This window comes from Penicillium riverlandense (genome assembly GCF_028828495.1).
Source record: "Penicillium riverlandense strain IBT 135883 chromosome Unknown utg000003l_segment0_segment0, whole genome shotgun sequence".
NCBI classification, from domain to species: Eukaryota; Fungi; Ascomycota; class Eurotiomycetes; order Eurotiales; family Aspergillaceae; genus Penicillium; species Penicillium riverlandense.
The window spans coordinates 383,199-395,912 of record NW_026643196.1 but is presented as its reverse complement, the minus strand read 5'-3'; the positions used below and the strand labels follow the sequence as shown (position 1 = coordinate 395,912).

Sequence of the window (12,714 nt, the reverse complement as noted above, 5' to 3'; positions counted from 1 at the left end):
TTGTTTTCGGAGAGATGGACTGGAGGCTACACTGCTGGGGAAGACAAGACAAGACCATCATCCATAATGATATAGGGAGTTTCTGGGTCGGTTGCTCATACGGGAACAATCAAAAACCGTTTCTTTTTCTTTTTTTCCCTAAACTGTTTGGCTCTTCGGCAAAAGCCATGTCTCGCAATATATTGATAAACCGGTTGATTGGATGAAAACTACTATTTTGCACTCTGGCTTAGAGGTGACAGTGGCCAGTGTAGTAGAAAGAAATATTGATCCTTGAATCAAGAATTAGAAACCACAAATGCATTGTCGACCTCACGCCAGAAGCCATGCGAAATTTGCCTTCTCCCGCCCAGCATCAAAAGGGACCACGACACAACAAAAGTGAGAAATTAGAATACATGGACATGTTGAAAAGTACATTGCGAATGCAGGAAAAGCTTATTTCGGCTTCGAACCAAACTTCAGCTTGAGCTTGAGCCCGCCACCGCTAGCCGGAGTTGAAGGAGTAGATGGAGCCGGAGTGCTGGGGGCCGCTGTGGGGGTAGACGAGGGTTTGGGGATCGTGATTTTGGGGAAGGGTTGCGGGCTGGGACGAGTTGAGCTCGGTGTACCCGGGCCAGCGACAGTCTTGGACTGTTTGAAAGTGATCCTCGGAAGAGGAGGAGGCATCCCTTGTTCCTCACGTTTGCGCTTGGTGGATGCAGAATCCTTGGAGGAGAGACTGCTGCGGACGTTAGTGGATCGGTAGAACCGCACTTTTCCATGGCCCATATTTTCCGCTTTCCAGAAGCGAGGCAGCTTCAGCCGGGCTACCTTGGATCTGCTCGGTTCATACAATGCCCGACAGATATCGTTTAGCTCGGAAAGTTCCAAGATTCCCAGACACGGGGAGTTGCAAGCGGCCCAGAGGTATTCCTTTAGAGACGTGTCAGTCGCAAGTTCCCGCTTGAGGGCTTCGATGGCACCAGGGACAGTTTGCCGGCGTGCCAGATCGGCTTGTCGCACGGCCGTGGATGACTCTTGTTCAATGATCAGTCCGCCAGCCTGTACGGTTTCTTGCTGGGGTCGCCCGAAGGCGATCTGCGCCAAAGCTTGACCAAACAGAGCCTGGCAGTGTTGACGAACGTATGCAGACGGATCACTCGACATAGTGAAGACAAGCCACCGCATAAGTTCGGGACTGTTAAACAGGTCGAGGTTGACGAGGCACTCGAAAGCCTGCAAGCGGAGAAGATCGTACGTGCCGGGCCGTGTGTAGGGAATGAATCGCATCGGATCAGGGTCTATCATTCGCGCCTTCATGAATTGCATCTGACATTGCAAAGCAGCCCGAGCGTATATATTTTGGAAAGAGCTAGACCAATCATCAATTCGCCGATACCGATCGATTTCTGCAATGGCGTCTTTCTCAAGCTGTTCTTCGGCTTGGGCTTCGAGCACGCGCTCCATGTCGAAATGATCTAGCTCTTCCTCCGGTCGCGGTTCGCTTCTACCAAGCATGGCATCGCATAGCGACCGCATCAGAGAGGCGACGTAGAAGTTATCAGAATACTGCAAGAGTGTTAACACCTGCCCGAGAACCCCCTTTAGTTTTTCATACCTCATTCGTGGAGTTGTCGTTGAACTTCAGCTTGTCAAAGAGGAATCGCTTCACCCGCATTGGCGTTTTCCCACCGTTGTCGCGCACCTTCGAAATCGCGTCTGGGATGACCTGTTGAAGTATGTAGGCAGCTCGATCAGAGAAATCATTCGACCGGGTCATGGGCGAATCGGGAAGACAGAAGAGTTCTTGGAATGCTTTCTCTAAATGGAACAGCCCAATCCAGTCAACTTCATCTTTGGCGTGCTTCACCAACGCCCGTGCCGCAGCAACGCGAATCCCGTGGAAGTATCGATTATCCATGAGGGTCCGGACAAAGATAGTGGAGATCAGAGGGTGTTCTCTTTGGGCAGCCATGTATTGCAGAGACTGTAGATGTTAGCTGAGAGCGCAGAAACGAACAGGAAGATAACAAACCTCCAATTGAGCAACAACATCTCGATCTTGCTGGAGTTGCGACAGGTACATGTACCCTGGCATGCCCAGCGAAAGCTTACATATCCACTCGAAATCCGCATCCATGCGAATCCACTCGTAAGATTCTTGGCCCATCCGTTCCTCGTCTTCTTTGCTCCAGTCCGCTAGACGCCATGCCTGTGTTTCCTCCTCGGTTTGAAGGACATCGCCTAGACAGTAGAGCAAGACGTCCTCTTGGGTATCTGCGGTATCGCCAGCAGCGACGGCTCGTTCTCTTTGTTTCTTGTTTCGTTTAAGCCGCTTGTACTTCGTGTTGTAGGGAATGTCGAATTTGGTCACCCCTTCTTTGATCTCGACGATATGCTCATATGGGGTGCCGTCGGCTTCGTGAATACGTAGGGTCATCGAGCCCGTGAAGACTGGCTGGATTGATCCAGCATAAACGTGCCGAACTTCTTCTTTGAGATCCCGCAAGAACGCATGCTTCTCCAAGTCACGAGGCCCCTGTTGGTCCCCTTGGACCTGTCTGATCATCATTTCAACAACAAGCTTCTTCTTGTTGAAACGCTGGGTGGCCTGGAAGCGCGGACACCCGGCCCCGTAGACCCACTGTTGAAAGAAGATATCTAACTTTGCGTGGCCAAGGCGTTCACATAACTTCTGGAACATCGAACTCGTAACGGCTCCATTTGGAATGTCGTCCATACGAGAGTTCAAGAAAAGCCGAGAGATGATGCGTGACATGGTGGCCTTTCCACTCGCCTTGGTGAGTCGTCGATCGAGAATGAAAAGGACTAAAGGTGCCTTGAGTGCAATAAAGCGGGCCTCCGACGCATCAATTTTCAGAATGGTACCCATCTCGTATATTGATGGTCGCTCGTAGTCCAGCTCGAGGACCTGGTCCGACATCTGCTTGAGCCGAAACCGATACTCGTTGTTTCCGCACAGCTTCCGCATGAACGTGTCGGTGATATACCATGCCACGCCAACTGTCACCCAAGTGTCTACCGGCTCGTTTGGAATGATGTTGATTCCAGTCCACTGACACGCCAGCGCATGCACCAAGGCCCGTGTCGAATCGTACATCGCATCGATAATCTCCATGGGGAAGAGAAGGTGGGTACTGCAGATTGACATGCCCGCCGCAGGCAGGGTGTCCTCTGCGACGTCATCCACGAAGCAGATTTTGTAGCTGGAGAAAGGGTATGATCCGTAGGATAGGGAAAAGAAATCAATGGCCTTGGCCATAGGGAAACATGTGTTTTGGACTTCGTCACCTCTCCCCGGAAGACAAAAGGCGTGCAAAGGGATGGCATTTTGCCCAAGCTGTTCATCTTGGTCGCTTTCACGGAAGTCGGCCAAATTGACATATTCAAAAGGCCCGACCGCGAACCCGATCTGCTGAGCGGAAAGAGGCGAGTAGCAAGCGAATGAAACAGTCTTCTTGCTTGGATTGTTCGGATCCACGATGTCGTCAGTAAGGTCGCCAGAGCACACAACTGACATATCCAGGCCCTCGTCATCTGCAGAAATGTATCTATTTTGCTTCTTTGCGCGAGATGGCGTGGTTGAGCCCGATCCAAAAACATCCCCCAGCGAGGATGGGCAAGTGATCAAGAATTCCCATGTACAGCGCGACGCTGGGTTGTCCACACATGGGAACAGAGGGCATCCGACTCCGGATTGCAGAGAGTTGGAAGTGTAGGCGTGTGGATATCGCCAGTCTCCATTCTCACACCCGACAAACTGTAACCCATCGCGAATATGATCCAGGCTAAACTCGATAAATACGGTGACCGCGGTGAATCGCGGGAGGTTGGCTTCGGGCACCTTGGCGCTTGCTGGCCCGTCCACGTCGTCCCCAGCACCCTGCAAAGCCATCTGGTCCTGAGCCTCTGCAGAGAACGGGTCCAGCTCCTCAATCCGGACGCTTTTGGGTATAGTGATGCATAACTCGGGTTCTGGTGGGCTTTGCAACAGGGCATCGATTTTGGGAGTCAGACGCTCATGGTAGTGCGGTCCGTAGAGCTGAAGCGTTTCGCATGGGTCTGCATATTTCGTTGTTGCTGCCTTCCCATTGACGTTCAAGCGCTTGACTTCGCCCTGTCGAAAGTTGAAGCGGATGGTTTTCAAGTCCTTGGTGCGCGGATGGATCGTAATTTCTGTCTTCCCCTTGAGACCCTTGTTCGCAAAGTCAATCTCCAGCTCAACCTTCTGATGAGCAACGCTGTATCCCAAGTCCACCGGTTGGGCCGCAGCCCCAAGTGGCATTTCGACAACACCGGGCATCATGAAATCTCCTCAGTGATGAGATGCGCGGGGTGCGCTGTGTGGACCATCCACCAGCATGTCCATCCGATTTAGCAGGCGACCATAGCAGACGATGTTGCAGCGCAGGGCTTGGGAGCGATGTGGATGCGTAGACTGCGCAGCACGCGCGCAAGCGAGGGCGCGGAGTGAGGGCGCAGAGGGATTGTGTAGCGATCGGAGTGTGAAGCAGTGAAGGATGGAGTTTGGCGGATAGCGTTCAGAAACAAAAGAAGGGACGCTCACGAGAGTTGGTCAGTGAATGAATCAGTTGCTCAAGTGAATCACTGATCGCGTTCCATTAGCAGAGGGTCCGAGTCACGTGGTCGCCGGACAGAAATGCGAGACCCGTTCATTCGTTCCTCATTCCTCTTTCCTTGACCACCACTACGCTGTTGTTTAGGGACCCAGTGGGCTGACCCGACTGAGTCGATCCTTTCTTTGATTGTCCTGGCACTTTGTAGTGCTCTGACTTGTCTGTGTACAAGACCCCGGTATACAGCATTGAAGCACGCGCGCCTGCGAAAGGGCCCTTACTGCCAGGATGAGCGCGATCTTTCGAATGGTCCAAGGTGAGTGACATGCAGAATGATCGGCATTTATGTTTGGCGACTTACGGAGGATATGTTTCTTGCAGAGACCCAAGACTCGCTTTCGGATGACGCCCTCCTACCCCTGCGGTCCTACAAGTACTCCAGCGTGGATAAGTCGTTCATTTCGCGGTATATTCTGAAGCACTACGTATGGCAACAACTCATCTAGATATAAGATCGGTGGTTGACCAGTCTTTTATCTAGTGGAATGCCTTTGTCGAAGTGTTGCCCATGTGGATGGCTCCCAACATGGTGACCCTTCTTGGGTTCGTGTTCATCGTAGTCAACGTGTTTTTCATTGGGCTTTTCATGCCAGATCTCGTGGGACCGGTAAGTTTATCTGATAAATGAACGAGCTGGGATGCTGATCTCGACGCAGGGTCCCGCCTGGTTGTACTTTAGCTTCGCCCTAGGGGTTTGGATGTTAGTGGAGAAAAGCCCGCGCCGTATGATTTATACTCACTCTCCACAGGTATTCAACTTTGGACAACGTCGATGGCAAACAGGCGCGACGAACGGGGACATCTAGCGGACTCGGGGAGCTCTTCGAGTTCGTACAACCTTCTCCCGATGAATTGGGCACATGCTGACTTTCGACAGCCATGGGATTGACTCTTTGAATTGCACTCTAGCCAGTCTGCTGGAGACGGCTGCTATGGGGTTCGGTGCCTCGCAACTGGGTGCCTGGACTGCCCTGGTACCGTGTCTGGCGATGTACTTCTCGACCTGGGAAACCTTCCACACGCACACTCTCTACCTCGGCTATTTTAATGGCCCAACTGAGGGTCTTCTCATCGCCATCGCCATCATGATTGCCTCGGGCATTTGGGGTCCCGGTATTTGGTCGCAGCCGATCACGAATTTGATCAACATTCCCCAACTCTTTGGCACCAACTCCGTCCGCGACCTTTGGCTCCCAATTCTTCTCGGTGGATTTTTCCTGGCCCACCTTCCGGGATGTGTGTACAATGTTGCCTCCGCACGCAAGAGGCAGGGGTTGCCGTTCACCCCGTTGCTGAAGGAATGGCTGCCCATGGTCCTGTTCACCCTGTGCAATATTGCCTGGCTTTTCTCGCCGTACTCGACTATTCTATCCGAGAACCATCTGGTCCTTTACTGCTGGGCCATCTCGTTTGTCTTTGGGCGGATGACCACTATGATCATCCTGGCGCATCTGCTGAAGCAGCCGTTCCCTTACTGGACTGTCCTGCAGGCTCCGGTCATCTTTGGAGCTGCGCTAGCCAACCTGCCGCGGATTGGGTTGCCAGCGATCAGCGCTGGGTTTGAGCTGTGGTACCTGCGCTTGTTCTGTTTGTTTGCCTTTGTGATCTATATGCACTGGGCAGTCCTCGTCATCAACCGCATCACTACGTTCCTGGGGATCAACTGTCTCACCATTCGCAAAGACAAGGCCGTCGCTCGGGAACGAGTATATCAGCATTTTGGAGAGTCCGAACCCGGCGAGGTTAGTGACAGCTCAGATGGCATCAAGAGCCATTAGGTCTTGTATCTTGGCTTGTTGCTAATTGCGACGCATGATGATCTCACCAGCCTTGACTTCTTACAGGCATCATCGCAGGCTTTTGATGATGCTCTCTCTTCTTCCTGTCAATACTCACCGCTGCATTGTAATTACGAAATCTTTCGGCCTCTTGACGTCTTTTTTTGTCCGATGTCCTGAAATGGATGGATCATGGTTATGGGAGATTTGTTGGCGAACCCTGTGACCGATTTGGGCCTTTGCATATATGTACGTGCGTTATTATCAATTGTAAATAGTTCTCAGAAAGCATCAGGATGTGTTGAGTCAAATTTGTACAGTTTCGAATCCGAACAAGAATAAGAAATTTTTGAATCTCGGCGCAATAGTTACAAGCCAACGTTAAAGAGACATCAGAAAGGAAAACATCGGAAAATCAGGACATTAGGGCTTGAACACCAGCAAAAGAAACATACATGACAGCATAATAATACAGACAAACACCGCTCATTTCTTTCCTAGTCCCAGGGCATCCGTCAACCCACCGAGTCCCAGACCCTCAATCAACCGGTTCAATCCCAGCGAACCGAGCAGACCATCCAACAAGCCGCCCAACCCAAGGCCGTCCAGCAGACGACCCAGCAGACCCAGAACACCGGTGAGCAACAAGCCCACTGCGGCAATTATCTGGAAAAGCGGCTCGGAGAGCAGACCCCAGAGCGGGTTCAGTTGCTTCTTGGCGTGAGGCATGTCGGCAATGCGCTTGCGGCCGTTGTCGATGGTCTTAACCACCGTCTCGGTCAGCTCCTTGAGCATATCGGCCAGGTGGTACTCCTCCGGTGAAGCCTCGCGCGAGGCAGCGCGCGCTTTGGCTGTGGCAGCGATGCGGCCGTCGGGATCGAGAGCGCGGATGGCCCCGTTGCACTCCTGAAGGATGCGGTTGCCTTCTTCCAGAAGAGGCTTGACATTCTCGACGAGCTTTTCCTCGTCCAGCTCTTCCTTCGGGGTGCGGTCGGCTTTCTCGATGTGCTGCAGGGCAAATATTAGTGGATGGTTAAGAGTCTGGGGATTCAACAAACTCACCTCGGTGATCATGTTGCACACCGGCTTGACCTGCTCCAGGGTGTTGCCGAGGATGCTGGACATCTTCTCGGCCAGCTTGCGGTCGGTCTCTGCTTTTTCCTCTTCAGGCGAAGGGCCCTCCGGCTCTTCCTCGGGGATGTTCTCCAGCAAAGTGCATTCTCCTAGCTTGTTGCCGTCGTTGTCGACAACAAAGCCGTTGTCATCGATGACTTTTCCAACCAAGGTAGCCAGGTTGCCCGAGGTCAACTTGCCGATGAGATTACCGTCGGCATCGCGCACCTCGCCCTCCTTGGTGACCTTGCGGCCGGACATGGGGTTGACATCGCGCTTCTTCTCCTCGGGCTCCCAGCGTTCAGCGTTGCCGATGGTGTTGCCGTTCTTGTCCAGGATGTCGCCGTCCTCATCGACCTTGCGACCCAGGAGGCGCTTGGCATCGCCCTCGGTCAGACGTCCGATGATGCGGCCGCCGTCGACGACCACGCCATCCTTGCCGACCTCTGCGTTGTCGAAGCCGAAGAACGGGCCCTCGGCCTTCTGCTGCTCCGCGCCGGGAATGAGCTCTGCCCGGCCGACGACCTTGCCATTGTCACCCCAGACCTGGCCCTTGCCATCGACTTTGCGGCCGGCCAGTCGCTTGTCGCCCTCGACGATGCGGCCAAAGACAGCACCGGTGGCAGGGTCCACGACGTTGCCCATCTTGTTGACGACCTTGCCTTCGAGAGACGACAGATCATCCTCGACGGGGGCTTCCTCCTCTGGCGGCTCGTATGGCTCAGCGCAACCCTTGACATTGCCGTACTTGTCGGTGATTTCTCCATCCTCATCCACGGCACGACCACGCAGCTTCTTGGGGTCGCCTTCGATGAGCTGGCCGACAATAGTACCGTCTTCGTCTTCAACGAACCCGTCCTTGGTGACAACGAGGCCCTCCATACCTGCGAACGGACCTTCGGCCTTGCTCTCGCGCTCGTCCTCGGGAATGAGCTCGACGCGACCGACAACCTTCTTGCCGTCGTAGATCTCGCCATCCTCGATCTTCTTGCGGGCCAGCTCCTTCGGGTTACCCTCGATAACCCTTCCGATGGGGAATCCCTCGGATCCGATGACATAGCCTGCCTTGTTGCATGAGAGGCCGTTCATAGAAGAGACATCAATAGGCTCCTCTTCCGGTGCGTCGGGTTCCTCCCAGCGCTCAGCGCGCGCAATGACATTGCCATGTCGATCGAGGACCTCGCCATCTTCATCAACGGCCCGCCCAATCACCTTCTTCGCATCACCGTCAATAAGTCGGCCGACGCGAGTCTGGTTCTCGTCTTCGATCCAGCCATCCTGGCCAACGACGAGTCCTTCAAGTCCTGAGAACGGCCCTTCTTCGTCGTTGTCTTCTTCAACTGGAAGCGCCTTCGCCTTGCCGATCACGTTGCCGCGGTTGTCCCAGAATTGGCCTTTCTCGTCCAGCGTCGCGCCCAGCTTGGATAGCTTCTTGGGGTCGCCTTCGATGATCTCGCCGACGGGCTTGCCGGAGGTTTGGTCGATGATGTAGCCGCGCTTGTTGCACGTCAGACCCTCCAGAGTGTCGATTGATGGGATTCGCTGCTTGGCTTCTTCGGCGGCATCTTCCCCTGTGTCCTTAGCGTCCTCGGCAGTGTCTTCCGCGGTGTCCTTGACTTCATCAACGTCAGGAACACCGTCCTGAGCTTCATCGACGGGGTTACCATCTTGCGCATCTTCAAATTTGTCTTCAGCGTCGCCCTTGAGGCTGTCAGCCTTGTCCGTGGCATCATTGGCGGCTTGTTCAATGGCCTTCTGCTGCTCTTCGACCGGGATCAGATCCGCGCGGCCAATAGCATCGCCTTCGTCATCGACAATCTCTCCTTCGTCGTTGAGAGTGTATCCAACCAGGTCTTCCGGGTCTCCCTCAACAATCTGACCGACAACATGGCCGGCGGCGTTCTTGATAACGCCGCCCTCGGAGATCGGAAGACCCTCCAGCTGAGCAAGGTCCGTAACCAGATCCTTCGCCTCACCGGCCTTGGACTGGGCCTCCTTGGGAGTATTCTTAGCCTTGTCGACGACGTCGTGTAGAATGTCCACACGGCCAATGAGGTCGCCCTCCTCGTCCAAGATCTCGCCATCATCACCAATGGTCTGACCAACCAGATCCTCGGGTTCCCCTTCGACCACTTCACCCAGGGCGTTGCCGTCCTTTCCTAGGACTTGGCCACCATCAGCGACCTCGAGACCCTTGAGCGCAGACAGGTCAAGCGGCATGGCATCGGTGGCAGCATCGGCACCATTCTGCACGCTATCCTTCGCCTTACCGGCGAGACCCTTTGCCTTTCCAGAGGCCCCAGACGCAGCTCCTCCAAGCTGAGCCGCCGAGCCAGACGCCTGAGATGCGGCGTCGTCAGGCGGAGAGATGGGACGACGCTGCTCCGAGCGACCAGTCTGCTTCTTCGACTTGGGCGACGGAGTCTCAGGCACAGACGTCTCTTCAGCGTCGTCGGGGATGGGCGCGGGCTCCTTCTTGCGCAGCGGAGTCTTCTTGGCGGACTTGGGGCTCGTGCCGGCTCTGCTTGAGGCGGCACTGGAGGCAGAGTCCTTTCTTGACTTGGACGAGGTACCGGCCTTCTGGCCGAGCTTCGGGGGTGCTGTGTTCACGGAAGGGGAAGCCATCTTGCTTCAATTGTTTAGGCGTGATTGAGTGTGTATGGGGTAGTCGTGGTGAGCTCGTGATAGAGAATTGATGATTCCAGATTGGTATAGTGCTTTTTCGCGCTTGTTCAATTGCTGTAAATCTTGAACGGAGAGTATGTCGAATGGTAGACCGTAAAGACGTATATACTTCGTGACGGTGCGTTCAGGTGCTTAGATGATAGAGAGAATCGAGTTGATATGTAGGAGAAATATTACGATATTCGAGAAAGGATAATGTAGAGAGTATTGGAGTAGAAAATAAAAAAGACCAAAGAAAAGTCTGATCTTGATATGGCAACCAAACCATCCCGGGAAGCACGATGCTATATAGCTACACATATTGCAGGCCACGCACCTACGTCATAAGATACTGATATCATACCCAGAGACTTCCCCTCCTGGTCTCAATATGGGGCGTTGATCAACCAGATTATGATTCTGTGCATGGTGCACGGTGCCAGGACTGGGGTACGTTGCGTTGTGGACACCCCGCCACACTGAGCCGGCGTGTAGCATCATTGGTATCATCATTGCGGGTCAAGATGTGTTTAACAGGCACCCCTGGCCAGAGCTGGGCTGGGGAAACGCCACATGGTCTTCGCGAATGATAGTGGATGATGGTTAAACGGTGTGGCTACGATCAACTAGCGTGTGGGCAGGATTGTGAGTGGAGCATGGTATAGTAGTACAATTTTATTTGTACTGTGCTGAGTTGGCGAGTCGCTAAACGTATCATTTGGCTGAACTAAGAGAGCTAGCTGTAGAATTCGGGGTTGTGGTGATATCTTACTTATACGCCCTAAGTGTTAAAGAGAGAGAGAGAGAACAACTACATAAACGCAAAACTCCTTTCAGTCTCTTTTGACAAGTACTTTGTACTTTGTGATACCACTGCCAAGTAACTACAACATGACAGGTTATCCGGATGTTGCGATCCATGGTACCCCGGCGTCTCCATCAATATCAAACATGGGTCGGCAAATCAGCGTCTGCAACACAAGAGGCCCCTGCCCTGATTTGCCTCCGACTGGGTCTGTCAGGGCGGCCAGTGTCTGCCGCTGCCCTGTCGTGTCCATAGATTAATTGTTTGTGATCGAGGGAACACAGGGTCATCATTACATCAGTATCGATACCCATCCAGACAAACTGTTGGAAACCGTGCGACCAGACGATACCAAACTGCAAACTCGCATTTCCCTTTTCAAGCACTACGGATACACGAGAGGCATAATAAGAAAATTAAATAACTATGACGATACCCGCTCAGCCACTGCTGATGCGATACGTGCCGCGCCACCTCGATACCCACCGGAGAGAGCACAATGCATAAAAAGATCGCAAATCGACCAGGATCACTCTTACCGGATCGCCAGCAGGTGGGGAAAGGTGACAGTCGTGCTCCCGGATAGATGGCCGGGATGAGATCATGATCGATCGCCCGATTCATCATTTTTAATCTATTTAAAGTGGAGTGCCCAGCCACACAGGTCATCCCGGGCGGCAGCTGATATCATTGGAGAACTCTACCATACAACTTGCTGGCAAGGCAGAATGTTTATTTTGGGATATGCCAGGACAAGTTATCGCTTTCCATTTTCTTGTAGTGCTGTGCCACAGGTCGTGGCTCTCTATGACGTCTGGTTATAATAAAGCGACTAAATACGTCTCACACCCAATAGGAATCCCGCAGCCGAGAAATTCGAGAATGCAATTGAGGTCTTCAAACGAGTATTTATATCGCAGCTGTATATGCGCTTCTAGAGCCTACCAGTGATATAGCCAAATTCGGCCGAAAAATCCTAGTACCAAGGATACCTCCCTATCCGGGTAGGTTACTAGTGAGAAAAGACTAAGTTTGACATTTAACGGCTTCATGATGATCGATCGGTTTTGGTGCCGATTCGCGTCGATAAGTGTGGGCATGACGTCAGGCAAGCAGAATTTCATCTAGAAGCATGTAAAGAAACAAGTCAGTGCAGCGATCAACCGGTAGATCGAGTTACCCAATGCAGCAGGAGTGTATATTACTTGCTAGCCCAAAACTTTGATCTCATCGGAGGATTTCCCAGCGGGTCATTAGCAGCCCCAAAAATTAAGCTGCTAAGCCCATTTCCACTAGGTTACTACTTGACATAGTTAGCTCCTGTTTGTCTGATTCACGAAGTCATTTGGATCGAATGTATTTGACGTTTACTCGATAATTTGGTATAGACATTACCAGAGTGAGTTTGACGGTTGTTAAATTGAGGCGAGCTAAGGAAGCTATAATAAGCAATCTGTTTCAGAAATTATTAGTTGAATACCTCTAGGTGCGTTGTGGTCTAAGTGTTCTTGCTTTTATTTCTGGGGTCCCCCGCTGCTTTTGCGGTAAGGACAGTGAGTAGTCCAGTCTCCCATAGTAGTTAAGGTTCTGTTGCTCTCCGGCTGAACACAATTATTATGAGTTGGATGAATAAACGACATAATTGGAGATGCCGAGGTTCACAAGACTAGCAGCCATATCATTCGCTGATGCGCTCTCATTTCTCCCAACGACC

At 52.7% G+C, this 12,714-nt stretch overlaps 3 protein-coding genes across 3 annotated transcripts; 1 reads left to right on the top strand and 2 right to left on the bottom strand.

The window, feature by feature from the left end:
* Positions 1-438: 438 nt before the first annotated feature.
* Positions 439-4,306, bottom strand: N7474_003768 (transcription initiation factor TFIID subunit TAF2; the record flags this gene model as incomplete). Its single annotated transcript, XM_057195183.1, has 3 exons — positions 439-1,551; positions 1,601-1,969; positions 2,018-4,306. 3 exons carry the CDS (start codon positions 4,304-4,306, stop codon positions 439-441), a joined length of 3,771 nt encoding a protein of 1,256 aa, XP_057052579.1.
* A 606-nt stretch (positions 4,307-4,912) lies between these two features.
* Positions 4,913-6,418, top strand: N7474_003767 (uncharacterized protein; the record flags this gene model as incomplete). The annotated part of the gene is made up of 5 exons (XM_057195182.1): positions 4,913-5,065; positions 5,122-5,247; positions 5,297-5,340; positions 5,390-5,467; positions 5,518-6,418. The coding sequence occupies 5 exons, from the start codon at positions 4,913-4,915 to the stop codon at positions 6,416-6,418; spliced, it is 1,302 nt and encodes a 433-aa protein (XP_057052578.1).
* A 486-nt stretch (positions 6,419-6,904) lies between these two features.
* Positions 6,905-10,156, bottom strand: N7474_003766 (LEA domain protein; the record flags this gene model as incomplete). The annotated part of the gene is made up of 1 exon (XM_057195181.1): positions 6,905-10,156. One exon carries the CDS (start codon positions 10,154-10,156, stop codon positions 6,905-6,907), a length of 3,252 nt encoding a protein of 1,083 aa, XP_057052577.1.
* Positions 10,157-12,714: the final 2,558 nt, after the last annotated feature.